The following is a 27,611-nucleotide window of genomic DNA, read 5'->3' on the forward strand; positions in this document are numbered from 1 at the left end:
CGCAGAGCGTATTGCGAATTCTAACGTTACATTGCTAATGTAGCGCGTAAACCAGGTTTCGGTGCGCAGCGAAAATATGCTACAGTAGACAACACAAAAAGATAAATTCCTGTTTCCCTTTCATGGGCGACGACTTTCTGGTAAAATGCGGTCTCAAGGACCAAGTGGGAATTGTGGAAATAGCTCCAACAAATCTCACCAACCAACTAGTCCGAAATGTGATATACAAATCGCATCTGTCTTACCCGAAACTGTGTAATATGCCCATTTGGCACTTAAGGCGACTGCATGGTCGCTGGTGTAGTATATCTAATTTCGTGCAAACACATGTGGGGACCAATACATCGGCGAAACAGAGCGACCGCTTTGTGTTGCTATTAACAAGCATCTAAATGGGAAGGAACAATCGAATGCAGTGTTCCCTCTAGAAGTTCACAGCAGATAATGTCATAAAAATGCTCCTTCCTGCATTGCTGCCAGGATGCTATCGTACGAACCCGAAATTGTAGTTGTATTGTAACTGTAGAGGCGTTTCAAATAATTGCAAGAGGTCCAAAAATGGATAGAAAGGAAAAGTGCCGCGACCACGAGTTGGCTCTGTATCATGACTTTCGCGGGTTGATCTACGGAGCTATGTGCGGGTCGCATCCTAATAAGTATTAGCGGAGTGACTCAAACTCTGGATTGTAATTGCTCATGTATCCACATAAATAGCTGAGGACTACAACAAGGACGAGTTTTATGATGAACTCAGTACTCTATTGGAGATAAAAAGTCACCAGGCAGTAATTGCCGGAATTGTTGCAAAGGCAAAGATGGAGCATAAGCAATAATCCGATGTGCCTGGAAGGTGGCACTATCTCACGAAGTAAACATCGGATAACTGAAGTCTTCTGGTAGAGCGAGCAGACGAATCTCATCACTGCATCTATGCTTAAGAGGAGTAATCGATGCCATTAGTTAACATGGCAAAGAACAACCTAGAAGAGTAGCGAAAACGGAAGCTGTCAGCTACTAAACTTTATCTCAATTTTGTTCTGACAATGAATATCCTTTCTTCAGATAAAAGAAAACCTAGCGCTGTGACGAACGTCTATTCGGACCACCACCCACTTCTCCGCTTCGTGGTACAGTTTCAGAAAAGGGGACACGGAGTTTAACATCAAACAAAACTTGACTTGGTGAGTCTGAAAGAAGAAGATGAATGCTGGAAGAAGTCTTTCCAAAGCGTGTCGATCAATATTGGATTACGAAGCAAAAAGAGAGTAAATGCATCCAACTTTTCAACGTAATGTATTCTGTATGCTGCAAAAACACGCTCCCTGTTTTAGCATCAACTAAGAACTTTGCCTTTGCATCTGAGGAGACAAGATCCATCTACAATTCTGTAGGTGTATCCAGCATTGCTGGTTACTTTAACCCAGAGAGGCATTTGAGAAAGAATATGCATCGTCAGCTGAAACTTTATTGTGAGAAATGGGAGGCAAGATTAAGAGTTGTTTGCAGGCAATCCTGCCATCCTGAGAGGATTATTTCAAGACGTTGCTGAATCGGGGAGCACCGTCGGTTCCTGAACTGGTGCACATCCGATCGAAATAAACCGAGGTCGGCGAAGAACCACCGATGAAGTCGGAACTCCAGCTCTGTCGAAAAAATAAAGAATGGAAAATCCGGCGGAGATGACGGAATTAGCTAGAAATTAGAAATGCTGGAATCCCTTCCCATCTCTGAGATTTGTGAATCGACCAATCATCCGCTCAATATGGACTGACGAAAGGATACTTGATTCTCGTAGATAGGATATCGTAATTTCTCTTCACGGGAAGCTACTCGTCATGGAAACCAGGAATTACCGAGAAATATCACTTTTGCGTGGGATGTGCAAAGTTTTGGAGCAAATCATCCTGATCGGCTTTCGCCTTGGTTGGTCGACGATTAGCGAGGTGTTCAATGTGAGAAGAGTGATTGAAGTGTGGCAGTGGTATTACAAGCATCTACTTCGAAGCCGCTTTCGACACTCAGACTTTTTTTCAGCATTGCACTGGTGCTATTCCAGGAAAGTTCGCTGCCCTAGTCGAGGACATGAATCGAAGAACAACGGATTCAACTCGTTGACCAAGTGTCTGTGGTCGACCCTCATCGCCAACGAAATCAAACTGCGAGTCTACCAATCTGCACTTCGCCTTCTCATGATGTACGGATCGCAGTCGCACTTGGGCAGCAGCGTCGACGGTGATGGAAAAGCTAAACTGCTAAAGAGAATGTTCGCTTCTTTGGTCCTGTTATGGAAGGATCGTCTGGTCGTCTTGTCCAGGTTGTCGTGAGGATGGTACCAGACTCAAACTGGAAAAAAGCCCTGATCGCAGAAGAAATTTCTAGATAGTTTGGTACGAGCAAATTTGAGGGCATTTGACGCTGACGGGCAGTTCAGTAGAGAGATAAAGTTCCGAAGATTATCCAAAAGCGATGGCTATCTGGGTTCTGTCAGCTCTAGCTGAAGAAAATGAAGCTTGAAAACGACGGGCTCTGATGTGTTTAAGGGCGACACACCCGGCGAAAACGCTGATATCCGCGTTAGGGCGTAACATAAGCCTCCCGTTTAAAGGCATCACTCCACGAATCTGAGGTGGTACGGACTTCAGGTGGAGTATTCGTATACGGCATAGTAGATTATATGGAGGAGAGTGATTCAGTCCATTTCTTCCTAATTGCCGTAAAAAACGGCCCGGAAGATACGGCGCCGCACAGGGCTGGCACGCTCCAATCGTACTCCTTGTAGAAAATAGTGCGCCGGAACGCTCGAAGCCGTATCTCACGAGCCGCTTCTACCGCAATTAGGAAGAAATAGACGGAATCACCCTCCTCTCCATAATCTACTATTCCTTTTAAGAATACTCCACCTGAAATCTGCACCACCTCAGATTCGTGGGGTGATGCCCTTAAGTCAAGTAAGTCACACGCATTATGGTGACAAGAGATAAACCCTATAATAATTAATCGGGGTGATAAGGCCGCTGAAGCTGTCTGTAAAATTGGTTTGTCCTGGATGAGGTTGAATGAAGCAAGTAAAATTTAAAAAAAAGGAAAAAAAGATCTGAGAAACATGAAAACTGCGAAGAACAAAGAAGAGAAAAAAACAACAAGAAGCATCGAAAAACCATTTAATAATAGAAAGAAGTAGCTGTAGATGATGGAAAGAACAGTACTGGAGAGGATAAAGGATAGTGTCTGGCGTTTATCATGGTTCGAGTCGAGGTTCGAGTCCGATCGATCATGCAGGAAGCGGAACCTCTAGCCGCTACAGTGCTCACCAAGCCTTTCATCCCTCCGGGATCGAGAAGTTGGTACCAGATGTGTCTGAGAGGATAAAAACACTGACTTGATCGTCGGCTGGCCCCCCGCAAGTCAAGTGTATGGGCCAGCACCTCGTTTCAAAACAATTACGAATTACAGTAATTACGTTGGGGCATCCCAAGTGGATTGATACGCCAGTGATTTTATCCTTTTACTTCACCTGGGAAGATAGTGTTGATTAACTTGCAGCAGTTCTTTTATTTAAAAAATCTCTTCCTCACTCGCGACACTCCGTTCGACCGTTGTGTGATCAGTATCTGAGCTCAAGATTTTCTATTTTGAAGCACGAAAACAATCTTCTAGAGCAGTTTTTAACCATTGCTCCTTATTCACACAACACCAACCTCAACTTAAGCAACTTTATCATCTTAATCACATTCAAAAACAGGTGGTGTCACAAAACGCTCCATTTTGCCCATATGACAATACACCTAAATTATTTAAGAGAAGAACTAATTGAAAAAGAATTACAATCCCCTTGACTATGGAATTTTGGGTATGCTTTTTATCATTTATCATTTATCATTATTTATTTGGTTTGTTTCGTTTTTAATGCGCGTTTTTTCACTTTGAAGACGACTTATTCCTCAATCAGTACTCGCTATGTGTGTCTGGAAGATTTTTTTTTGTTTCAGATAACTCAAAGGTTCAATGAACACCCACGAGAAAAGGCTGATGGGAAAACAACAGTGTTTCTCGATGAAAGTACGTCCGAGATGGTCGTACCTAAAATATAAAACAGTATTTTTAGAATTAAATTTGGGAATTGCATTGCTTTATTTTGCCAATCTCGATGTGGAATTGGGCTGATTCTCTTATGTGATGCCTGCCAGACACTCACACAACAACAAAAAAATTCCCTTCATTCTGGAACTTCTCGTTGGCTAAAGTTCTTTGTATTTCGAAACAAGGCATGCAGATTAAATACGATTTTCTTGAAAATAGATTTCCTTTCTCATTTCTTCCTAATTCACACTTGAATATGATGTGACGGGGCGACGTCAGCTTGACTTGACGTCAGAAAGGAACTTCATGATGCATTGAGAAAGTGATGGTGATGACATAAGGAAAAGACTCAAAATCCTAAGAGGTGAGCAGTTAGTCAAACATTGTTAATGTCGGGTGTGGACAATGCGTGAAGGCGCACATCTCCCAACAGGTATTATTTGTAGGCTCACAGCTCATTCTGTGATACTTAATACGAATCTTAGTTTTAAGTAAGCAAATGTAATGATTATGTGATATAACTAGTCTATTCTGTTACATGTTTGTCAGTCATGAAATACCACAAAGCATTGAGATGAGTCCAAAGGTGCTAAATTGCAGCAATTTCTGTAATTTTCTGGAACCTAGAGTGCCCATAATAAAGTTGGAGGTTTGAAAATTTGGGGGACACGTAGCATTTTTGTGAAAGGTCTATCATTCACAAATAAACCCAACAGTTTCACTTCATTTTCACTCAAAAATTAGAGTAAAAATGTACTTTGTTTGCGAATTAGGATGTTATTATCTTTCAGCGCCAACAAGAACTTTAAACATCTCTTCTCTAATTAAACACCAAAGGGGTGATAAGAGACAAACTATGATAACACTACTTTTCGAATCGTAGCTTAAAATCCCCTTATTTTTAATAAGAAAACGTGATGAGTAAGAGAGATAATTCTCTTTTTCTATAATACTGCAAGGAACAAAATTTTCCCCCGGATGAATGATTACGGTTTCATTTTTATAGAACGTATGCTTAGGTGGTGCGTGATTGTTACATGCATATCATGCCCAACGTTACACTAGAACGGATCCACCTTTTCAATAATCCGTCATCCTCAATTTGTGCAATATGCGGGGATTTTTTTCTGCGGTTCCTCTGAGGAACGGCTGCTGGCACGAAGTTTCCAATGATGAATCGAATTACGGAATTGCGCCTACAACGTGAGTGATAACGTGACAATGAGCTAGATTAAGAAAATGGAAGATTTATGGAGTTCTCGAAATGAAATTTCAAAGCGGCAAAATTTCCAGGCAATTCTTAAGTTTTTACTGTTTTTTCGAAACGAACAACACGTGATTGTTGTGGTTAAAGGCATCACCCCACGAATCTGAGGTGGTACGGATTTTAGGTGGAGTATTCGTATACTGGATAGTAGATTATGGGGAGGAGTGTGATTCCGTTCATTTCTTCCTAATTGCCGTAAAAAAACGGCTCGGAATATGCGGCGCGTGCACAAGGCTGGCGCGCTCCAATCGAACTCCTTGTAGAAAATAGTGCGCCGGAACGCTCGAAGCCGTATCTCACGAGCCGCTTCTACCGCAATTAGGAAGAAATGAACGGAATCACTCTCCTCTCAATATCCCGAATACTCCACCGGAAATCCGTACCACCCCAGATTCGTGGGGTGAAGCCTTTAAGTCGAGTAGTACAGAAGGAACGTGAATTCACAGAAACTGTGGTAGAAGGTTTTCTTGAAACTGATCGTGAGATTATTCCATTATACCAGAATAGATAATTTTTATAGCAAATATGTTTTTTCCAATGCAGAAGTGTGGTCAATTACAACTTAATACAAGTGTAGACCTATAATTCTGAAAATCACTTTATATTTTCATCTAGAGAAGAAAGTTTGTTATTCCCCGTAATGCGGAGTTTTATTTAGGAATAAGGACAGTGAGCTCTATTCAAAAAATCGAAAAACCACTCATCTACCATGCATGTCTAATTTCCTGTAATATGGCTAATATTTATAAGTTCTTGAACGATGCCACAAGCAAAAGCGACATTCCTAAACAGAACTAATGTTCATCTAAGCTAATGAGGACTAAGCAGAGCACTTTTCTTCGAAATTGAATAGATTCTGTTTGTGTTTAGAGTACGCACTATCTTTAGTGCTTTTTACTAACTTCCGTAATGAGACATTGGAGTTACGGCAATAGCTGGATATTGAGCAGAAATCCACCTTCTGCGACTGATAGAGAACAAGATCTTGCGATGAACGTCGCTGTTAGTTCATAGCTTTTCCAGACGAGTTTTCTTCCTGGCGGGGTATACTATGAAGGCTTTTTTGTAGAATGACTGGTTTACAAAGGCTTCGTCGGAGCAGCTGACTTTCTCTCATTATGCGGAGAAAAGTAGTTAAAACAGTGCAAGAGAGCAGCGAAATCAAATAAAATACTAGCTGTGTAACCTATAATGCTTTCATATCCTGAGAACAAATAAAACGATGACTTTGATGTTCAGCAAGAAAGTTGTGCAATTTTCAAAAGAATATCAATTTTAGATCATAAATTAATTCTTGATCTATATCCATTGTTCTACTGGTTAACCACTTCTGCAAAAGGTTATAGATAAAATGTACTTTCCCTTCTACAGCTTCGTAATTTTTTCTTTGAATTTTCTAGATTAGAAAGAAGTGAGAATTAAAATAACACAGATAATGAGCGCACATGTTATCCAACTGCTACGTCAGGTTTGCATTTAAATCAGTACCCCAAGTGTTATCTTTCAAGAACTGGAGAATAAGCAGTTGACAAACTACTGTTTAGTATAAGTATTGGTTTTTTAATGACAGCCACAACCAGAAAAATGCTAGTAGTCAATTTATTAAGCACAGAATGTGCAGGGTTTGCTTAAGAGAAGAGTACCTTGAAAATACACAAAGACTAACAGCTAAGATATGCACAAATGTGGAGGTGCTACATGATGCAAATCTTGGACGAAATGATTCAAGCAGTTATGGGACTGGGAGCATGAGACATACTCCCCCCCGCGGATTACACAAAGCTCAAAGTAGGTTGCAATATTTCAAGAGGTGAAAGAAGTTATGCTTGGGAACCAGCTACTTATCGTTTTACACTTGAATAGGGTCAAAAGAAACTAGCGTTGAAGGAGGCGAATAGGATCAGGCTAGAAGATGATAAGTATGGGATTATGTGAGGCAAAGGGAAACTCAAAGATTTCTCCCCAGTATGTGTTCGTAGAAACGTCCGCAATATCGTTTGATCTGTAGAAAATTTTGTTTAGTAGGTGCAAAAGCAAAGAAAACAAATGAACAAATTAGAAACAAGTGAGAATTAAAATAACACAGATGATTGGCGCAAATGTTATCCAACTGTCATGTCAGGTTACTTTCATTAATCTCCGTCGTTTCGTTTCAATCCTAAGTGTACAGCTTCTGAATATTAATCAAAGAATGCCCTAATCAGAAACCATAACCATAGGAATTTGGTACGCAAAGGGAACGAGTGCGAATATTCTAAATTGAAACAATTCAGTGGAAAGGCAACTGACGCGATAGCAAAAAAAAAAAAATGGAGGCTGAAGAGTTCGACTTATTACACACGAACACTGAGGTTTCTCGTTTACAGCCCATCACTGAAGCGGCCAGTCATTCCGCAGTGGTTCAACAGGAAATCCTAGATACATTGGTTGACTCAGCAACTGATTTTTCACATTCCTAGGGTGAATAAAAGAAGAAAAGAAGCAAAAAAGGTTGCATGACAATAATCAAAAGATATAATCATGATATGACATTACCAAAATTCAGAGAGCGAGAACGTATGCACTGAGATTACTGCAGAGAGATTAGAGGAATTCGTTTTCATTAATCATTTTTCAAACCTTTCAAAACTGTTGTACACAAGAGTTTGCTCTACTTTGTTAATGAAGGGATAAAATCTGTTATTCGCCCACTCAGTATTCAAGGAAAGGAGAAAAGAGCACTGCATGGTTTCCATCCATCACTCCGACATGTTACACAACAAATAGAAGAGTGAATACTTGGTACTACAGTAAGGCTGTTGTCATGTGCGGTGCTGAGTCATTAGCTGCTATGAAGTAAAATACCGTAGTTTTTATTCGATTCGAGCATGAAACACCCCGTTTTGTTAGGTACGAATCAGAACAGATCAAAGTTAAACAGGATAAAACTATCACTTGGAGAATTATTTCCTCAGGCAGATAGCTACACAATTTTGTCCGATCTTCGGGTCGCATAGAATGTGCTCATCCCTCTTCTGTCCGTCCCATATTCTGTGAAACGTTACGTCTCTGTAACTGTCTATGCCAAGTTCCTCCAAATCCTCCTTCACTACTTCCGCCCAGGACAAATATCAAGTCAAAGACAATTTTCTAATCCACTTTTGCATGAAATCCTTCTTTTTACTATTCGGCCGAAAGTAGACAAGCATCCTCAAAGTAGTTTCCTTTCCATGCAGTCGAGCTTCTCCATTCCCGTTGACGGCGCTGCCTACGTCTCCGATCCGTACATAATGATAGGGCGAATTGTGGATAGATTCGTTGCTTGACATCGTTGACGGTGGAAGTTGACTATATGCACTTCACTAGGGCACTGAATCCCGAGCTGGCCTTTGTGCACCTGTGCTGGATATTTCTCTCGTAACTGCAGACATTTCTGAACATACAGCACAATTGACAGAGCTCATCCATGGGTTTGGTTGGTTCTCCGCTCGCCCTCATTCATTTACGACTTAAAAGAGATCAATATGTGCTTACATCTACCAAGGAGGCGTGGTAAATCGTAGGCTGCCTAAATGGTCTCGGAAGTAGATGTTGTTTAGATAACGAATGTTTGGAAACTCGCAGTTTGCTTTCGTACTTCAAAATAGCGAATCATGAGTTTAGAAATGGATCACACCTCAGTCGAACGAACTGCTGCGAGCGAGAAAAAGATCATTTTCTTCTCGTTCTTCATTGAGTAAAAGAACTACTGCAAATATACAACACTATACTCTGCAGTAGTGTTTTTTAAAATTATTTCGAAATAGTTCCTACAATATAGTTTTTTCCTATGGTTTTTCAATGCTTCTTGTTGGTCTTTTTGTCGTGTTTGTTTTTTTTTTGTGCCTTCACAAACATTTTTCCTTTTTTTTTGGATTCTGCCTGCTTTGTTCAATCTCCTCCAGGATGAAACTAATTTCACAGGCAGCTTCAGCGACGTTATCATCCTAGTTAATTAATTGAGGGATCAATCTCCTGACACCATGTCACTACGATACGTGTGAATTATCTGACTTAAATGGGACGCGGATATTTGCGTCTTCGCCGGATTGTGTCGTCCTTGAACATAGCAGAGCCATCGCTTTCGAGCTCCATCCTCGTCAGGTAGGGCTCACACAGATTCTATCCAACCGTTGCTAATTGATAATCTCCCAAACTTTACTTCTCTACTGAACTGGCTGCCAACGCCAAATGTCCTCTGATCATTTTGTACCACCTTCGTTTAAAACTTTCTTTTGTAAAAAGGAAGTTTTTACCAGTCTGAGTCTGGTACCATCCTCGTGAAGACCACACACGATCAGACGATCTTTCCATAACGGGATCAAGAAAGCGAAGACGATTCTGACTACTTCAGAGTACCGGACAAGATGTTAATGTTTTCCACGTGTCATCCGTAGGGACACCGTATCCACTTCCGAGTAAAGGACTTTCTTACGGCACACTATCGGCTAAAAGTAGCCTAACAGTAGTTTCAACAGCTTCCTCTAAATGCAGGCTAGCTTTCCATCAAAGGTTTCATCGACGGCGCTGCCCAAGTCAGGTCAGTGACACATGAAGAATTGTGTATCGTAGATAAGACGCACAGACGTTCTTCGTCTTTCACATCTACCACGTCGATCTTTGGTTGACTTCCTGGTCTTTTCATCTGGAGTCTCACCTTCTAGCTAGAAGCGGACTGGGTGGTGATCAGAATCGGAGCCGGAGCCCCAAACACCTCTAGATTTTTGGATACCTTTCAAAAGGATTTCTTTGTCAAAATTAAGTCAGACCAAAGTTCGAGTTCCGCATACCCAGCCGCGGAAGCGGTTGTTTTTTGCACCGTTATCTATCAGTGATTCGCTCTAAATGTGGAAACAGTAATGAGGTTCCTCGACGTTTTCTTCGCGGGATACATCCATTGTTACTGCAAGCATATCGCAGTGTTGGTGAAAACCCATCCTGCGTTTGCCTCACTCAACAACTACCTGCTGGCTAAGTGCAGAGAGCTGAAGCCAAAAGAGAAAACAATGGGACGCTTAACTGGATTCAAGAAGGAATAACATTTGATATGAATATGTGAATGTACTTTTCTGACACATTGCTGTGCTCAGATACATCGTAAAACTAATTTGGGCTTTAACGTCACTGTGGTGTGAGAAGGTAGGGGAACTGGGTGATAGAGTGTCTCGAAAATGGTCAATAATTCAATCAGAACTTGTACGAAGAATGGTATCTGCGTAACATCAATTCTCTAATCGAGGACGAAGTAAATAAATAAAAAAGTAAACGAAAGTTACTCGACACTCTCCTTAAATCACCTTAAATCGCGTCATTGAATTTGAGTCATTGAAGGCAGTATATCACTCAACTGATGATGTCAGGATCCCTGTGAAAGTAACACAGCTCGGAGTGTGGATTACGAGCATGAACGTGGCCCCGCTCAATTTCCCATAGTAACTCTAAAAAAACAGCGCGAGAAATGGCGTTTGCATCTGCGAAGGACGTTAGAATGTGCTCTTGCAAACGTGCACGCTTCGGTCCCTACAGCAGTTTATTAATTAGTTTCTCTTGAATATCCTGTTGAGGAGAACTCATCGATTTTCGGTTGGTCGCTCGTTAATGCGGGATGTATATAGGGGTGCTGCGTTATAACGCACCTCGTAGGAAAAAACGTCATTTTCCGCGCCTTTATTCAAGATGATTAGAGGGAACTAAACGGGGTCATGTATATACTTGTACTATAGACTACGATTTCTATACTGGCCCACAGAGACTCCAACATCGACCGCTTACCGTCTCATTCCGTGAGCTCTGTGACACGCTGCTTTTAATGGTTACAGAGAATGAGCTCTGCTGGACTTACTGTCGTAATTACTAGCTAAAAGAGTTGTTCAAACGATAAAATCACCAGAACAAAACTTCGTGCATTCGACTGTTCAACTCATCCGAGGCTTCAACTCAGTGTCTCACAATATAACAACGACTGCACTTCGCTGCTTTCTATAAGGTCACCATTGTGTTATCCAACTGAAACTCAGTTGTTTCTCATATTACTGAAACATATGTTTGTTGGTCAAGGAGAACACTGGTACCCATAACACTGGTACACTTTCGTGCTACAGTCTTGTTATGTGTGTCGGTGTTCTCCTTGGGCTCATTTGTTGGTGATATATTGGTGCCGCCGGTTAGTTTATTCTGAATACTACAATCATGAAGCCATAAATCACTGGCTATTATCAGCCCTATAAAGACTGAATAAAGTAACGGATGCAACTGAAAAATGTGGCCACTGGAAAGTGGGCACTCAGATAAAACGTGTGAAAGCCCTCGCAGTGTTTTTATTATGAGATCTAGGCCCTCAAGATCGTTTTTCTTCAAATTTCAGGCGCTAAAGCTGGTATGAACACAATGAAATCCTGCCGTAGAATTGCCGTGAAGCTCCCTACTACTAACTGTCGAGCACATTTCTTCATTATAGCATTACGTATTGTTTGCGGGGAAATAACACCTGCAGATGTGCTTCCAAAATAATACAACGGAAAAAAGTGAGTGTTCTTGTTGGTTGCTTTAAAGCTCCAAGGTGTTTTCTGCTAACTCGAAGACTTGATAAATCCTTAGTTGGATTTTGCAGAAATGTCGTGTGCATTTCAATAGTTGTTAAAAAGAAAACTTTAACAACATGATTAGAAGTTTTTTGTTTATCACTAAAGCCGGAACAAATAGGTCGAGAGAACTTACGAAAACTAGCTAATTATTATGCATTACTTTCACCTGTTCTTCGCCCGTCTTCCTCATTATTTTCGCCTACTGCACTGCATGTTGTTATCGTTTTTTCGTAACTCACTTAAAGGCATCACCTCACGAATCTGAGGTGGTACGGATTTCAGGTGGAGTATTCGGGACAGTAGATTATTGAAAGAAGGGTGATTCCGTTCATTTCTTTCTAATTGCCATAAAAAACGGCCCGGAAGATACGGCTTCGAGCGTTCCGGCGCACTATTTTCTAGTAGGAGTCCGATTGTAGCGCGCCAGCCTTGTGCACGCGCCGCATCTTCCGGGCCGTTTTTTACGGCAATTAGGAAGAAATGAACGGAGTCACACCCCTCTCCATAATCTACTATCCCGTATACGAATACTCCACCTGAAATCCGTCCTATCTCAGATTCGTGGGGTGATGCCTTTAAATAGATTTTATAGCGATGTAGACTTGATATGATTCACAACCAGTGCTTTGTTTGTCATGACTCATAAAACGTCTGTATCATTCCAAGTCGATTTCAGTGCCCTATAATTTCCTGCCTAGAATATTTACACAAGATGAAAGTCCAATGATCCTCACACTCCCTCCATCAACACCACATAAGAAAAATTAATTTTAGAAAGAATCACAAGGAAAAAGAGAGATGTAAAGTGCTTAAAGGCATCCTTATTTTGATTTCTTTGAGCACAAAAAGCGTTACGTTGCGGAAGCAATTGAAATTCTTTCAAAGGAGGGTCCAGCAGGGTTCTACAACACTCGTAGTAGTAGTAACACGGGTGCAACACTCTTAAAAGTATTTATACCCTTATTTCATTAGAGAAGAGTGTTGCTTGGTGACGCCACAGCGGGTTTAGAAAATCTTACTTCTGCTGAATGCATATGATGCAATTTTCGTAGCATGATGTTTTAAATGTTAACACAGAAGTGTGAGCTAATGATAGACTCTCTGAGCTAATGGTGAGTTTGAGGCTGATGATACTCGAAAGGCAGTGCTGGATCGCTCGCCTGTGGCTTTTTATTGTTCACCTAAATGACCATATGATTCATTAGACTTACTTTTTGTTTTTTGTAGTAGTGATGTACAGTATGGGGCAGCGTATGCGACTCTGATTGCTAGGTGCTCGCGTTGTCCCTGCTTGTGCTAAACGCAGTTAAGTGTTCGGCTTTGGGCACGTACGAGCTATGTAACTTGCAAAGTTATATCGGGAAATTCACCCGAGTTGCAGAAAGGTGCTGCCTTCCAGCACACGGCCAGAGCCGAACCCAGATAGCTCAAGAGACGTGGAATCATTGGTAACTACTCTTCGTTTCGTTACGCTAAGCTGCCGCACACTAGCTAAGGCTGGATTACTCCTCGATGTCGACAGGCAGTTCATATGGGTAAAGATGCGGTCATCAGCACGATAATGCCAATTGTGAGTATCCAGTAAGTAAGACAATCTTCAAAGACAAGATTATACTCAATGTTCAATGCTCCACCTCCTCGTTGTTGTTTCCAACGAAAGTAGCGAGATTGTTTACCAATCCATGTCCAGCACCGACGTAAAACTTTAAATAGATAAGCCCGAATTTGTATTTGCGAACTTAAATGGTTTTCAAGAGATTGCGATCTTTCCACATGAGAGCAAGAACAATTTTTTCTCGATGGTTCAGAGTCTATCACCTCTAGAAGTTGTAATTTCAAACATTTGGCCCTTCATTCTATTGATAAGGATATCAACAAAATAGAAACCCATGGTTCATAAAGGCTTTGGAGTCTTATTATATTTACATCATTGGTTCAATATCCTTAACGCATCAGGACATTTCTTGGATCCTCTGCTAGGATGAAGACAGAAATAAAACGGGACTAGAACATCCAAGCGTAACTCAAAATGAATCTCTGCCCTATTTGATAACTTCTGAATGAACTCATAGGTCGTTATTGTTAATCTGCTTAGTTTGCTCAACAATAAACTGAAATCTAAAATTCTAATCTGCAGAAGTAACTTGTTGCTCTAGACTTAGAAAGAGATGTTCACCACTCATTTCATTTCTTTATCAGATAGCATTGCGAAGAGAAATATCTGCAGAAATGAGCAATAATACGATAATATAAGCTACCCAGAATGGAAAGGGGGTGAAAAGGAGGTCATTTGGCGGTGGCCAAGCAACGCTGCAAGCCGCAGCTTCATACAGTGACTGCGCATACCAACTTAGTAGCTCGGACAATCACATCGAGCCATCTTCACTACTGCGGTGGTGGATGTTGGGAAGGTGATTTATGACTCAGACCAAGCGTAAACGAATGATGAAAAGATAAAATGACAAAAACTGAAGGAACAGCTGGTAATGACAATCCGACGTGCATAATCCAAAGTACATTGATAGATCAAGGCTACAGGAAATGTGAGGAGGTGCGGCATCTGAAAGATAAAATGTAACCAGTCGCAGGCATCCTCAAACTATGTTCCTAAACATTCCAACGTAACCTGTTTCTCTGTCTCAATGAGCCACGTCTTTAAAACACCATTGAAATACATGCTTCCAGAAACATGTAGTTCAGTGTTAAAGAAAAGAACTAGGTTAATTTTGGTTTGATTCGTAGCCTTCACATTGCCTGCCTACATAAGACAGCCATCGAACGTTACTTCAATCAAATACTGTCGTTTTTTTCCTACTACGGTGCTATATTATACTATGCTCTATAGACCTCTGTGGTGTAAAATAAAAGGAGAAATCTAGACACTCTGAACCCTTTATAAATCATAGGATTAGTTTCCTCAAAGACAGTTTTCCCAAAGTGCTTACTCCCAGTAGAAGACTATTTCTGCAGTGTTACCATTTGATGACGAGCGTCCGAGGAAGTAGTCGTTATTTCGGAAGCATCTGAAGAGTGATAGCGTATCCTTTCTTCACATCCAAGAGGTAGCTATAAACATCGAATTTCATTTTTGGTGAGTTTTCTACAACTTCGAGAGGAATGAAGAAAACGCACTTCGAGTTAGACGCGCAAAGTGTCATTGATTGAACCCCTAGCTGCCTTTCTTCTGTTTTTATTCCCAAGACAGCATGTGAATCGTTCTGTAAAGCATTGTCAATAGACATATCACAACTGGACTTGTAGCGAGACCCTGCACATGAACTTAATCCGAAGTTTTTTTAAAACAAAACCAAAGTTGCAATACGTCATTTGATAGTGACGAGAATTTGCCAATAAGCAATAGGCCTTGATATGATAGCATGATCCGCGCACACGTTATTTTGGCATATCACGTTCTTAATTCTAACCACTGCGTTGTGAGTGTCCGTCGGCAGCGGAGAGTCTCCGAGGTGCAATTGTAACGAGGCCAGTTGGGCAAGGCACACAAAAGTGGTCATAATGGCTTTATAAGTAGACTTTCTGAGGTCTGAGTCACTGGACAGAATTGGTCGGTTTGGTAACTAGTTAATTAGCATAATTATCTTAGTTGTCTTAATACCATAGTTTGCATGCGACAGCATTTATTTGCATTTTGATTTCTATTCAACAGGTTATGGCCCCAAATAAGACCATTTGATTAAAGGCATCACCCCACGAATCTGGATTGGTACGGATTTCCGGGGGAGTATTCGTATACGGTATCTCAGATTATTGAGAGAAGGGTGATTCCGTCCATTTCTTCCTAATTGCCGTAGAAAACGGCCCAGAAGATGCGGCTTCAAGCGTTCCGGCACACTATTTTCCACTATTTTCCAAGGAGTTCGATTGGAGCGCGCCAGTCCTGTGCGGCACCGCATCTTCCGGGCCGTTTTTTTACGGCAATTAGGAAGAAATGGACGGAATCACCCTCCTCTCCATAATCTACTATCCCGTATACGAATACTCCACCTGAAATCCGTACCACCTCAGATTTGTGGGGTGACGCGTTTAACTGAGTGCAGTCTTTATGAAGCTTGTTGTGTTCTGAAATCCCATAAGAAATATGGGATAGTTTTTGTCAATCTGCTTTCAGAGCTCGTAAAAGAGGTGCTTGCTATTGGATTGCAACTTTTGAAGAAGTTTGGAGAAACGAATGTCCCATAGATCGCCATTCAGCATATAATGAAAGCGAATTTTAGCTTCGAAGTGTGATTAGGCGCTTTCGATACAATTGCGTTGTGTGTGTAATCCTGCGACCGAAAGGTGCAGAGTGTTGGCTAACTCGTGGGTGGAGTCCAAGTTGGTCAAGTTGTTGCAATCTCTCCACATTTCTGTGTAGACGACACCTCTTGGTAGCACATATAATCTTAATGATAGCATCGAAGTCTGCAGAACTGAAATCGTCCATAATTCCCACGAAAATAAATTTCGTTCCAACCTGAATATCTCCAACGAGGCAATGTTTGCGAACGATGCGTGTTGCGATACTTCCCTTGCAGGATTCCAAGAACTCTGAGCTCAATATAATTCGAATGTTATTTTGGGTAACACGTTTGTGGTTTGAGTTTTGTTATAGTGTGCCTGCGAGGTTTTTAGATGGAACCTTTATTTGCCTGACGTTTCGGCTTTTTCGCCGTCTTCAGAGGTCTAAATTGAGGATGACTGAGCAAAGCTACGTTTATCCCGTCAAGTGCCACACTACCCTGGGTCAGTGCTTCGATAATCGTTCAGGGTAGTGAAAACAGAAACCCATCTACATTGAAAGTGGTCTTACGTTTTGCTCCACCGGATGTGGCGCGGCTGGTTGCACGCACTTGTCACTCAGTGTACCAGCGAACGGGATAAACGTAGCATTGCTCAGTCATCCTCTATTTAAGCCTCTGAAGACGGCGAAAAAGCCGAAACGTCAGGCAAATAAAGGTTCCATCTAAAAACCTCGCAGGCACACTATAACAAAACACAGACAGAATATGCCGAGGTTTCAAGACAAGAGAACACTCGAACTACTTTGTAGTTTGACTTTCATATTATATCTTATTTCATATTGCTTTTTATTGAAATTTTTACATTATTTGAAAGAGCTCTTTTTGCTCCATAAGAGTTTTATAATTGTTTTTTGAATAGTTCAATTCAATGAAGAACATTTTTTAGCTGTTAATCTCCCAGACAGACACTTAGAAAGTCACTACAACGAATTTATACAAAAAGGGTACTTGGTCAATTGAGGTAATTATGACTACTAACGTGATTACAAAATCAATTAATGTTTAGTGGCTCAGACTTTAACAAAACTGCTTAAGTAGCCATTACGGCCACATTTGAGTGGCCCTTCAACTCCCTTTCCCCCAAGCGGCGGTGCCATGACTGATTTTTTCAGGAATGCCAGATTCTACAGTAAGTGAACACCTGTGTCTGGGTAAAGTCATCGGTAGACTGAGCTCCATTTACTGCTTCTACACGTATGAAAAGAAAGCCGAAGGTAGAAACTCCGTACCATTTTCAACTATAAAATTTCACGAAAGTACGAAAATACGGCTAAATCTACACAATTTTCGAAAGAGTTGATAAGCGTTTATTTTTTTCCTGAAAATTTGTCACAAAGCTAGACATGAGTACATCAGCGGTGACGAAATTCGCCTTGGTTGGTATATCTATCCATTGATATTAGAAGAAAGCTTCAACCTGGATCCAGAGAAGAATTTCATGTTCCTTCGCCTCCAGCAAGAACTTTCCTTCTCCATATAAAAACACGTGTGTGGAATAGAGAGGTTTGCCATAAATTTGGACACGTCCTCTTCTTAACAAGTGTTTCTGACAATAACTATGAAGAAAGCTCAGAAGGTCATGGATGCCTTCCTATGTCTAAATTGCAAATGGAAAGAAAATGTGATGGTGCACGTACCGTAGCTGATCCTTATGTAATTGAATGAAGTCACAAAGATTGATTGACTTGTGAAGTTCCACATCAACTGGCTCGTATGGTGCGTTCACCAAGAAGCTCTTGCCACCAGGTTTTCCTTAAGGACAGCGTATCAAGAAATTGACGTAGTACAGTGGTAATCTCAGGAAGCCCTTGAAATCGAGTTGACATTACGGAATCTATCGTGGCTCGCTCAATTTACCCTCACTGTCTTATAAATTCGTGGGAACGGCGTTTGTTTCACTGAGGTACGTTGGAACATGTCAGCATGTCTTTTTGCTCCTCTCGGCAGTCTATTCATTGGTTTTACTTGAATAGGCTGGTGAGAATGATCTATTATTCGATCGATTATTGATCTTCGACCGCTCGCTCATGTATGCGACGCGTGCAGGACGTGCGTTCCAACTTACCTAGAAAGGAACGCTGTCTTCCGAAGGAAGGTTGAGCGGGATCACACTTTTCTACGTAATCTACAAATTGAACTCTACGGGTTTCCTGGGTTTTCCGTACTACGTCAATTTCGTGATACGCCGTCTTCAAAGAACAGTATCACAAAGTCACTCGTTTCGCGAGTATGGAATCTCACTAATCATGAGCACGTTGATTATTTCAAATGCCTCAATGAGTTTAAACATTGAAGGTATCCCAGTCAGATGGTCACCCGATACCCTCAGAGACATAGACCGAGAAGCTCTTAATTGTCGTGAGAGTCGCGCCCCTCGGAAGTTCGCCAGTATTAATAATGAAAATATGGTCACCCTTGGAAATCTAAATCGAAAAATCACTGAAAAGGGGTAGATAATGTTGGACATGACGATTTTTAGTCGGATCTTTTCAAGAACAACGGTTCCTTTCCTGATAATCTGGTATGCTTTCGAATAGGTAAAGAACGTGAAAGGGTCAGGTGTTAGACTATCAGAAGAATCTAGTGATATTCGTCGACACCTCGAAGGGAGATCAGTTCCTTGAAAATAACGGCAAGAACATCTAAAAGAGGAGATGTGCAAAGGTCGTATGTGGTCATTATTTGTTGAAAGAACAGTGATATCTATAATGTCTCTACTACCTTGATACCCGTTGTTGTTCGAAGTGTTCGAGCGGGCAGTAATTTTTCTATTTGTTCCGATCGCGTGCCAGAGTCGTCCAGTGGTTCCCCCTTTCCCGTAGGACCGACCCAAAGACAACTAAAATCTTCTTTGAAGGGCTTCGTTAAGAAGCCTGACGGCAATGTTCCTGTGCTTGATGTGGCGGGAACTCAGTCGCGCACTGCTCTGTTCCAACGATTGTCATTGAATGGCATTGATTTCCGGCCCACCTTATTACTTTCCCTGGCAAATGCGGCGGCGTCTCTAATCTTCGATCGCTGACGTAGGAGAGAACTTCAAATCCCATCTCTCACTTGTGTGCAGCGGAATACCCATCACAGCATTTTCTTATTGCTTGCGAAGTGTCCAAGTTTCTGAAGCGTAGGTCAAAGCAGGTAGAAACAGGAAGAACGGTGATGTTGAATAGGTAAGCACGGAGCCGGATGTTCTCAGTTCTCACCACTACACTACCTTGATGTTCTTATATGATCCCAAGCAGCTCGTTTCCTTCTACCCAGCTTGGAGGTGTGGTCGTTCTTCATGTTAATTTCCTGAGCTAGATATACATAGCTGGAGCATTCGGAGCTGTTCGTTCCGTTGAGCGTGAATGGGTCATCCGAGACCCATCCGTTCCGCATGAACATCGTCTTTTGCAGATTCAGCTGGAGACCTATCTTTCCACACGTTTCCACATACAAATCGACCAGCATTCGATCTGCCCCATTGATGCTTGACGTTATCAGAACAATGTTATCAGCAAAGCGCAGATGGTGTAGCTGCCCACCATCGACCTTCGCTCCCATGTCGTCACATTGCAGCATTCGCATTGCATTGTCAAGAGTGCCCGTCTTTATTTTAACTGAACTTGTTTCACCATGTCGGACCCCTGTCTTCGTCAATGATGATATTATTGTAATGGTGAAATGGTGAAATTCTGGTCGTGAAGTTACTGTAAAATTCTCAGAGTGCCTTCGTGTACAGAGCGGAACGCCTTGGTTGTCCAGGACTTCCATGACCGCTCCACGATTGAGTTCAACTGAGTCGAAGTTCTTATTCAGGTCAATAAAGGTGAGATAGAGCGGTATGTTGTACTTTTGCGATACTTCGATGAGTTTTGAAAGTAACGTATGAAGAGCCTCGTCAGAGTGTTGAAGAGTACTGGTAAAAGGTTCTTCAGATATTCTCATATTATTCTGTCGGGATCGGGTGCCGTATGATCTCTTACCGACGTGACAACATGTCCTATTCGGACGAGAAAACCTCTGAACTTTCCCCAGATGGTGAGGAGGCGAGTGAACATGGCCGTCGAAGAGATCAGAGTAGAAGTCGTAGATGACTTTATCCATTCCCCTTCTCCATGGAGCAATTGTTCCATTTGGATGACCGGAGCAGTCATCTTGGTCTAGCAATTGGCAAAGTTTCAAGGGGGATAGGAGGTGCTCTTCCCCACCTCTGGAGCTTTATCTAATACTACTGCTATTTTCTCTCTAAGGTCTTCCTTTATCACCCCTCTACAAAGTTTTACGTGCTAGAAAGTGAATTCTTGGTTGCCTGCGGTTCATGTTGCTGCACGACAGCGTAACAGCTCAATCGTTTCTGAAGGGAGGCGTCTTTTGGTGGTTTTAAAACTCACAGCCTTCCTCGTGCAGTCGTGAAGGTGTTTTTCTGAACTGTTTTTTCTGAACTTCGCGGCTTTCTCTTCTCTGCGGTTGAAGGAAAATCTTTCTTGGAGAAGGCAATGGTCCGATCCCATATAGAACTTCGGCACAAACGGACAAAGCCTTTAACTGACGATGGTGTGGTCAATTTCAGTAAGTGTACAGTGTACGGAGGAGAGCTTCTGGAATTGTGAGTTCACATGAGTGGTCTTTGTCGCCACGATGAACTCGGAAATCTCCACTCCTCCATTCGATTGTAGGGCGTGAGTTCTGATGTATGATTATGTATGATGATTGTGATGATGCTCCTTGAGGGTTCTTCTCTGGCCAATTTTGGCTTTGAAATCATCCGTCAATCTTTGTATAACGTATGGTCCTCTCTGTAGAACTTCTTTCCATACAGAAACGCTCTACCTCGTCTTTTTTGTAACGTTATGTTGGAGCGCAAGCGACGAAGATAGTCAAATCTGACGACTACATTTTCTTATACGCAGATGTCCGATTCGGATCTTAGGTTGCTCGAGATAGTCGATGTTCTTTGCCATACTCGTGTTGACAAGCACGCCAACTCCACCACCACTGCTGTCGCACGTTCCTGAGAACAGTTCTTCTCCGGTTTCGTATACGGCGCTCAGTGGGTGGCGTCGTCTCGTCTCGGTCAGTCCGATGACGACGTACTTAAACTTCCTCGCTTGCATCATCAGATTTTCGATGACCGCTTCCGATGCAAGCGTTCGTGTGTTATAAGTACAGATCGTCATCCCAGACCTTTTCCGTTTCGGTAGCCTATATGACTCCCGCCACCCCGTCTTTTCTGGTGCCACCGTACCAGGCTCTTCTTCGGAGCCAGGAGACTCTTTTATTGTTACTGTGGCATGTGTAAAATTTTAAAACCCAGGTTTTAAAGTCCAAGTTACAGCTCTCTATTACTACGGGTTTGTGGGGGAACGTTGCGTCCTCCCAGAGTAAACAAAATGAGCTTATTTGTTGGAGATGACTCCTTAGACCTTCCATCAGGGTGAAGGGACACGACCCTCTCGAATACGACCCATTCCGCCTTTTTTTCTCCTCCTCCTTCTTCAACGTTACTGCGAAAGTTCTCAGTTGCTGCTAATTCAATATATTGGAGATTTCGTGCGTTTCGAAACAACAAAATCAAATATTAGCCGGGGAACAATAGGAAAATGTGAAATTCGGTAACTGACAGAAACGAATAAACACCAAGTAGCAGAGGAAGCGAAGTTGCAGAATTGTTATTGAAATATTGCTATTGAAATATTACCAGTTTTATTCTTATTTATTTATTTCTAAAATCTATGAAACATTTTCAAATACATATTAAAACACGTGATACGACAAAAAAGAGAAGAGTCAGGTGCATAGGACGGATTAGAGAAGAACGAAAAAAACCAAGAAAAAATTGACATTCTGCACCTAGAATATGAAAGTGGGATGCGCAGATTTTACCCGCGAAGTCACATTTTTGCGAAAAGATTGGGAACTTTAAACCACCTCTTAAAGATGAAGAATTTGACGCTCTGTAGTTTTCTGCAGTTTAAATGCGGACTTATTAAAATTTCTTAACAAAAAAAAGCTGTTTTTCTGTGTGCATTGTCAGAACTGGAAGATCGCGATTAGCTTCGTTACAGGAGGACCAAAAAAAAAATTTTAGGTAGTTTTTCAGAGAAGGGGCGGGTGTGGGCAGTCGACAAGAGGTTCCGCCGTCTGCACGATCGATCGGAGGTTCGAATCCGTTCCAGTGCTCGCCAAGCCTTTCATTTTTCCGGGGTAGATAAATTGGTGCCAGATTCATCTGGGAAGACAAACACACTGACTTGACACATTGGCTAGCCACCGCAAGTCCAGTTGTATAGGCCAGCAAAACGATCGTAAACCTTAAACGATTCTGAATTAATGCGAACGAAGTGGCGCATCCCAAGTGGACTGTTTAACGCCAGACATCCTTTATCCTTTATTATTTTTTTTAGAAAAGAAGGTTTGCCTTATAAAACAGTCATATCGCGGTTTCTTCCCCAATTCCTAGTTTTTTTTTTTGGGAATGTTGGGAAGAATGGCGTATTTTGAAAAAGAAAGAAATTGAAGTTCTACAAGATCACCTCTATACTCGGATAGGGAGACTGAGGAAACCCCCGCAAAATTTCTCTTTTCCCATCTGGTTTTGCTAAATTTAAAGTATTAAAAAGTTACTGGCGTATCAGTCCACTTGGGATGCACCAACGCGTTTTACTGGGAATCGTAATCGTTGAGGTTTTGGAACGCGTGTTGGCCTATACAATGGGGACCAGCCGATGAACAAGCCAGTGTTTTTATCCTCCCAGACACGTCTAGTACCAACTTATCGACTCCGGGGGGATGAAAGGCTTGGTTTGCATTAGGGCGGTTTCGAACCCTCGACCGCATTGCTACAACGGACCTCTAACCGACTGCGCCACACCCGCCACCTTCCTAAATTTTAGATGGGACAAATCCACAAAAACTCGGAAAATTTCAAATTTCGTGCCATCTAAATTTTAACAACACTAAGAAGTGGGAGAAACAGCTATATAATTCTTTTTAAAGGCAAACTTGCTTCACTGAAGAAGTACCTGAATTTTTTCTTTTGGTCCTCATATAATGAAGTTATTCGCGATATCCCAGACCTAACAACGTGCACAGGATCTAAGCTTTTCTGGTCATTAAAGGTGACTGAATCCACTTTCAAACTGCTGAAAACTACGTATAATTGAATTCTTTATCTTTTAGAAATAGTTTCAAGTTTCTAGCAACGTAGCCTCTAAGAGCACCCACGGAGCGACGTGAGTGATGAAAGGATGTCATTATTCAATCCTGGCATAGCAAAAACGGGAAGTCATCCTCGAACCCACATGCATCTCAGGGTAGCCACAAGGTCGGTTTTGGTCCCCATTTAGCGACCCATCCTTCACCTAGGAACGCTCCACGTGTCCTTGCGACTAACCGGCTGTGGTCCCAAGAATGAATGAGATCCGTGGAATGTTCGGATAGGAAAACCATCATGCTATATAATAACGGGGTTAGTCTGTCACATGTGAAACAAAATTCCAAAAAGGGGTGAAACGGGTCTCACGGGTTCGCGTCGAAAGGGTGCGCCGGCGCTAGATAGCTATAAAATGGGGAGCGATGGGTCCAATGGCGTGCAGTTGTTGTGTCATAGTGGAGTATTATCGCGCAATAACTTCGTGCGTATTTCGCAAAAGATAATTGGGACGTTGCAACCGTTTCATACTCGTGGCCACTGCGCGCGTTGCTTTTCACCTCTATGAGTCCCCCATGCGTCTGTTTCCTTGCACCTTTGTCTCAGGCTGGTAACATGCCTTCCTTTGAAGGTGGAAACACGAATGAAATCGGCTGCTTGAATAGTAGCCAGCAGTTTACATGATCTGACGAGGAACGTTATCTTTATCACTACGATGATGTCGTTCACGTCATTTTATGTTAAACATCATTCTGTAGGAGCTGCTGGGGACAACACAAAGAAAACCCATAGTTAGTGTAATGCTTTGAAATTGTGTCTGTAGTGATAAATAAATATGTTTTCGAAAAAAGGGAGGTATTTAAAGGTTTTGTTTTTTTAAGGTTGTCTTCAGCAGCATCTGAACAGGGATTAAATTTGTGTTCTTGTCTGAAGAGGTGCCCATTGCTTCCTGGTTTCCTTCAACCACTCAGGAATCTTGAATGCCAATGTTGAGAGTAAGAGGCAAAGATAGGTTATACTATATGATTGCACGATTGGAAAGAAATAATAAACAGCTCGTTGTTTACCATCCCCCAAACCACCAAGTCGTTGTTTAATTCAATTTTAAATCAGCGCATACTGTGCAAATGCAGTATAGAGAAGCACAGCTTCTGTGGACTATAGTTCAAGGCAAACTGAGATCCAAGAAAGTAAGATATAGAAATATCATTTGGGAGGTCCGATGCACACATCAGTGCTGAGCCCATACTCATTGACATTGTGATAGGCTTAGGAGAAAAATGAAAGAGCCCTCCTTTCGCAAGCATGAAAACTTTCAACAACATTGTTAAGGATAAAATTGAAAACAAGCATTGGTCCACCTCACTGTTTGGACATAAAGTGAGGGGATGAAATTACAACGCCTTGAAAATGAAGTTACATTACTAGGCTACCGTTTTGTTATAGTGTCTTCATACGCTGCTCTCATCAACTTGATCAAATGCGAGAAAACTTAGAACAGAATTCTGAGCAGAATTTCACATACCTGTTCTGCATTCTTCAGAAGATTGAAATGCCTTAATAAGAGGGGGGAGATCTCGAACAACGTCATTTAAATGGAACCATCGCTCAAAGAGACGTTCAGTGGACGGCTCCACAAAGTATCTACAAAAGTTTGTAATACTCCAAAAATGGTCACATTGCAAATTGCGATTCAAAGAGGGAACACAGATTGAAGCCATTTGCTCTCAGAAAAGCATTATATCCTGTTTCTAATACGTTTGCGAAGTATATAAGTAAATGAAAATTCGACAATATAAAAACGTGCTTAGTTTGTGATGATGTATGATGTAAAATCAAGTTCAGATATTCTTTAAATGTAGGATATTCAGAAGTTCAGACCATACACAAATGAGAAGAAAAATACATTGGTGAAATCTCCAGTACTTCGTTTTTACTTTTTAGTTACTTTCATAGTCCAGTTTTTTTCATGTAATAACATAAGGCAACTTATAATAACGTAAGGCATATAATAACAGCAGTCAGAAAATCCGGCTGAAGTCTTCAGACTTTTTGTGGTGTTTGCTTCGCTCTCCACCGATCAATAAAAACTAACAGTAGTGGCATATTCTGTAAAATTAAAATTGTTTTTTTTTACCAATGCTATCTTAATTTCCTTAAAAATTGAGGCATAGACGGAAGAATTTATTGTTTTCTTACTAAATGCTCTGGCGTCAATCTCAGACCGTGGGACTCGTTCAGACCATTATACAGCTTTGTGGTCCCTACGCACCAATCCGACGTCGTAGCACCGTGGGACCCCCCTATCACCCCATTTTATACCTTTCTGGCACTGACGCACCAATCCGACGCCATGGGATCTCCCTTCCTTCTTCCTTTCTGGAATTCACACACACACTGTTATTATATGGCATGAATGGGATCACAAATAAGTTTTGAAGAACTCACGAAAGATGGCGTAACTAGTGTTAACTAGCGTCAAATCGCATCTTGTAACTATATGCGTGGTAGGGCATCATCATTTCCCTCTTAAAATCAGCATATGTCATTTCGCTGTAGTGCAAGCAACATACTTTCTTTGTGCTCTAAATTTGTCAACCTTTGTGCTAACAGAACCCAATTTGTGAGAATCGCTCTTCTCCGCTGTTTTTGGTTTCAATTTGAAGAAAAGTGCGGCCGATAAACATTGATTGCTGTGAGAAGCATACGAAAACATTTCCATCAATGAAAACATGGGAGTAGTGGTTTGTGTTTTTAAAGTAACAATCTTCACACGAGCGGTAAAGAACGCGAAGGAGCTCATTGGTGGAATCACCTAGGAGTGATTCACTATGAGCCACTGCAGCCTGACGAAACCACCACTGGAGAACGTTACTAACAACAACTGATGCATTCGAGCCAATGACTAAAGCTCAAACCTTCCCAATATGTCAAAAGACATGGCAAAGTGATCTTTCACCACGACAACGCTTGGCCACCTACTGCAAAATCAAGGAAACTTTGGAGGCCCGTCAGTGGGATATCTTACTCCACGTGTTCACCAGAAGTTGGTCCTTCCGACTACCACTTGGTCCGTTCGATGACTCGCTGGCAGTACTTACTTCTTCCTTACGGAAAAGCCAGAAATTGGGTATATTCTTGGATCACTGCAGAAGACGAGGAATTTTTTTAATGTGGAACACCCATGTAGCCTTAAAGGTGTAGAAAAGTCGCAGCTAACGACTACGAATAATACTTTGAGTAGAATATTTTGTACCGATTATTTAAAGAAAGCTTTGGAACTTACAAAAAACCCTCTTGTTGTCAAGACCATAGCTATGCTATTAGTTGTACAAATAAGTTTTTATTTGTACAACTAATAGCATAGCTATGGTCTTGACAACATGAGGCAAGCGAAGAGATCACAATAAGAAGTCTGGAGTCTGGCGTTGGTTGGACGTTTAGTTAGAACTCAACAATGTGCTCAAAAACAAATTTTGAAAAGTTGAGCAAATGATGCGTAGACGAGTTAAATCACACTACACTGTTTGAGTTACTACAGTTTACAATCTTAAACGTCAAGTACTTGATTAGCAAATGAAATCGTCCTTGAGGACCTTCCGCTGAACTTATCAATCTGTGTTCCCTTTTCGTGATTGAAATGTACAAAAAAGTGTCAATTACCTACATCTTTACAATGTTAAGCTTTTAAAGTATTCGCCAAAGCAGAAACCAACTATTTGACTCCATGTTATAGCCTACATATATAGAAGTAGATGGGACAAAGTAGAGGTGTTTTCTAAGATTGCGGCCGAATGTTTTTACAGGTAAACGTACCTCAGTTACTGAAATCCTTTAACTGTCAAGAAAAGACTTTTTTTTTGCAAACCTAAGATACTCTTCTTAACATCTTTTTTCTACATTCAAAATTCTCGATTCACCAAATTCAATAGATCTCAAAATCCTGGTGGATCGTTATCTGTGTGTGTGTGTTTGTGTTTGTGTTTGTGTTTGTCTGTGTGTCACGAAACTACTCCATACTGATAATCATCGGTGAGTTGCCGAACCATCTCCATGCACCTGCTAGGTTAGCACCCTACCACTGGACCACTGCCCAGAATTATTATTTTATGTATGTGGGCCTTGATAAAGCAAGTTTGTTTCTGTCATATGTTAGTGAGAGTAAATAAACGTTTATGTGAATGTATACATTCCAAATCTATAATTGGTGGTAGAAGGCTGGTAGAATA

At 41.5% G+C, this 27,611-nt stretch overlaps 4 protein-coding genes across 5 annotated transcripts; 1 reads left to right on the plus strand and 3 right to left on the minus strand.

Moving 5' to 3' along the window:
• Window positions 1–1,877: 1,877 nt before the first annotated feature.
• On the plus strand, window positions 1,878–4,164 carry RB195_014190 (uncharacterized protein; the record flags this gene model as incomplete). The annotated part of the gene is made up of 4 exons (XM_064204343.1): window positions 1,878–1,981; window positions 2,057–2,276; window positions 3,990–4,059; window positions 4,106–4,164. The coding sequence occupies 4 exons, from the start codon at window positions 1,878–1,880 to the stop codon at window positions 4,162–4,164; spliced, it is 453 nt and encodes a 150-aa protein (XP_064060224.1).
• A 10,793-nt stretch (window positions 4,165–14,957) lies between these two features.
• On the minus strand, window positions 14,958–18,585 carry RB195_014191 (uncharacterized protein; the record flags this gene model as incomplete). The annotated part of the gene is made up of 5 exons (XM_064204344.1): window positions 14,958–15,015; window positions 15,082–15,167; window positions 17,668–17,782; window positions 17,888–18,002; window positions 18,492–18,585. 5 exons carry the CDS (start codon window positions 18,583–18,585, stop codon window positions 14,958–14,960), a joined length of 468 nt encoding a protein of 155 aa, XP_064060225.1.
• An 872-nt stretch (window positions 18,586–19,457) lies between these two features.
• Window positions 19,458–20,336, minus strand: RB195_014192 (uncharacterized protein; the record flags this gene model as incomplete). Of its 2 annotated transcripts, none has more annotated exons than XM_064204346.1 (1): window positions 19,458–20,336. In XM_064204346.1, the coding sequence occupies one exon, from the start codon at window positions 20,334–20,336 to the stop codon at window positions 19,458–19,460; it is 879 nt and encodes a 292-aa protein (XP_064060226.1). The 2 variants fall into 2 exon arrangements, with proteins under 2 accessions (XP_064060226.1, XP_064060227.1); XM_064204345.1 differs by having other exon boundaries at window positions 19,458–19,817.
• Window positions 20,337–21,109: 773 nt separating this feature from the next.
• Window positions 21,110–21,409, minus strand: RB195_014193 (uncharacterized protein; the record flags this gene model as incomplete). The annotated part of the gene is made up of 1 exon (XM_064204347.1): window positions 21,110–21,409. The coding sequence occupies one exon, from the start codon at window positions 21,407–21,409 to the stop codon at window positions 21,110–21,112; it is 300 nt and encodes a 99-aa protein (XP_064060228.1).
• Between the last annotated feature and the right edge of the window lie 6,202 nt (window positions 21,410–27,611).

This window comes from Necator americanus, chromosome V (assembly GCF_031761385.1).
Source record: "Necator americanus strain Aroian chromosome V, whole genome shotgun sequence".
NCBI classification, from domain to species: Eukaryota; Metazoa; Nematoda; class Chromadorea; order Rhabditida; family Ancylostomatidae; genus Necator; species Necator americanus.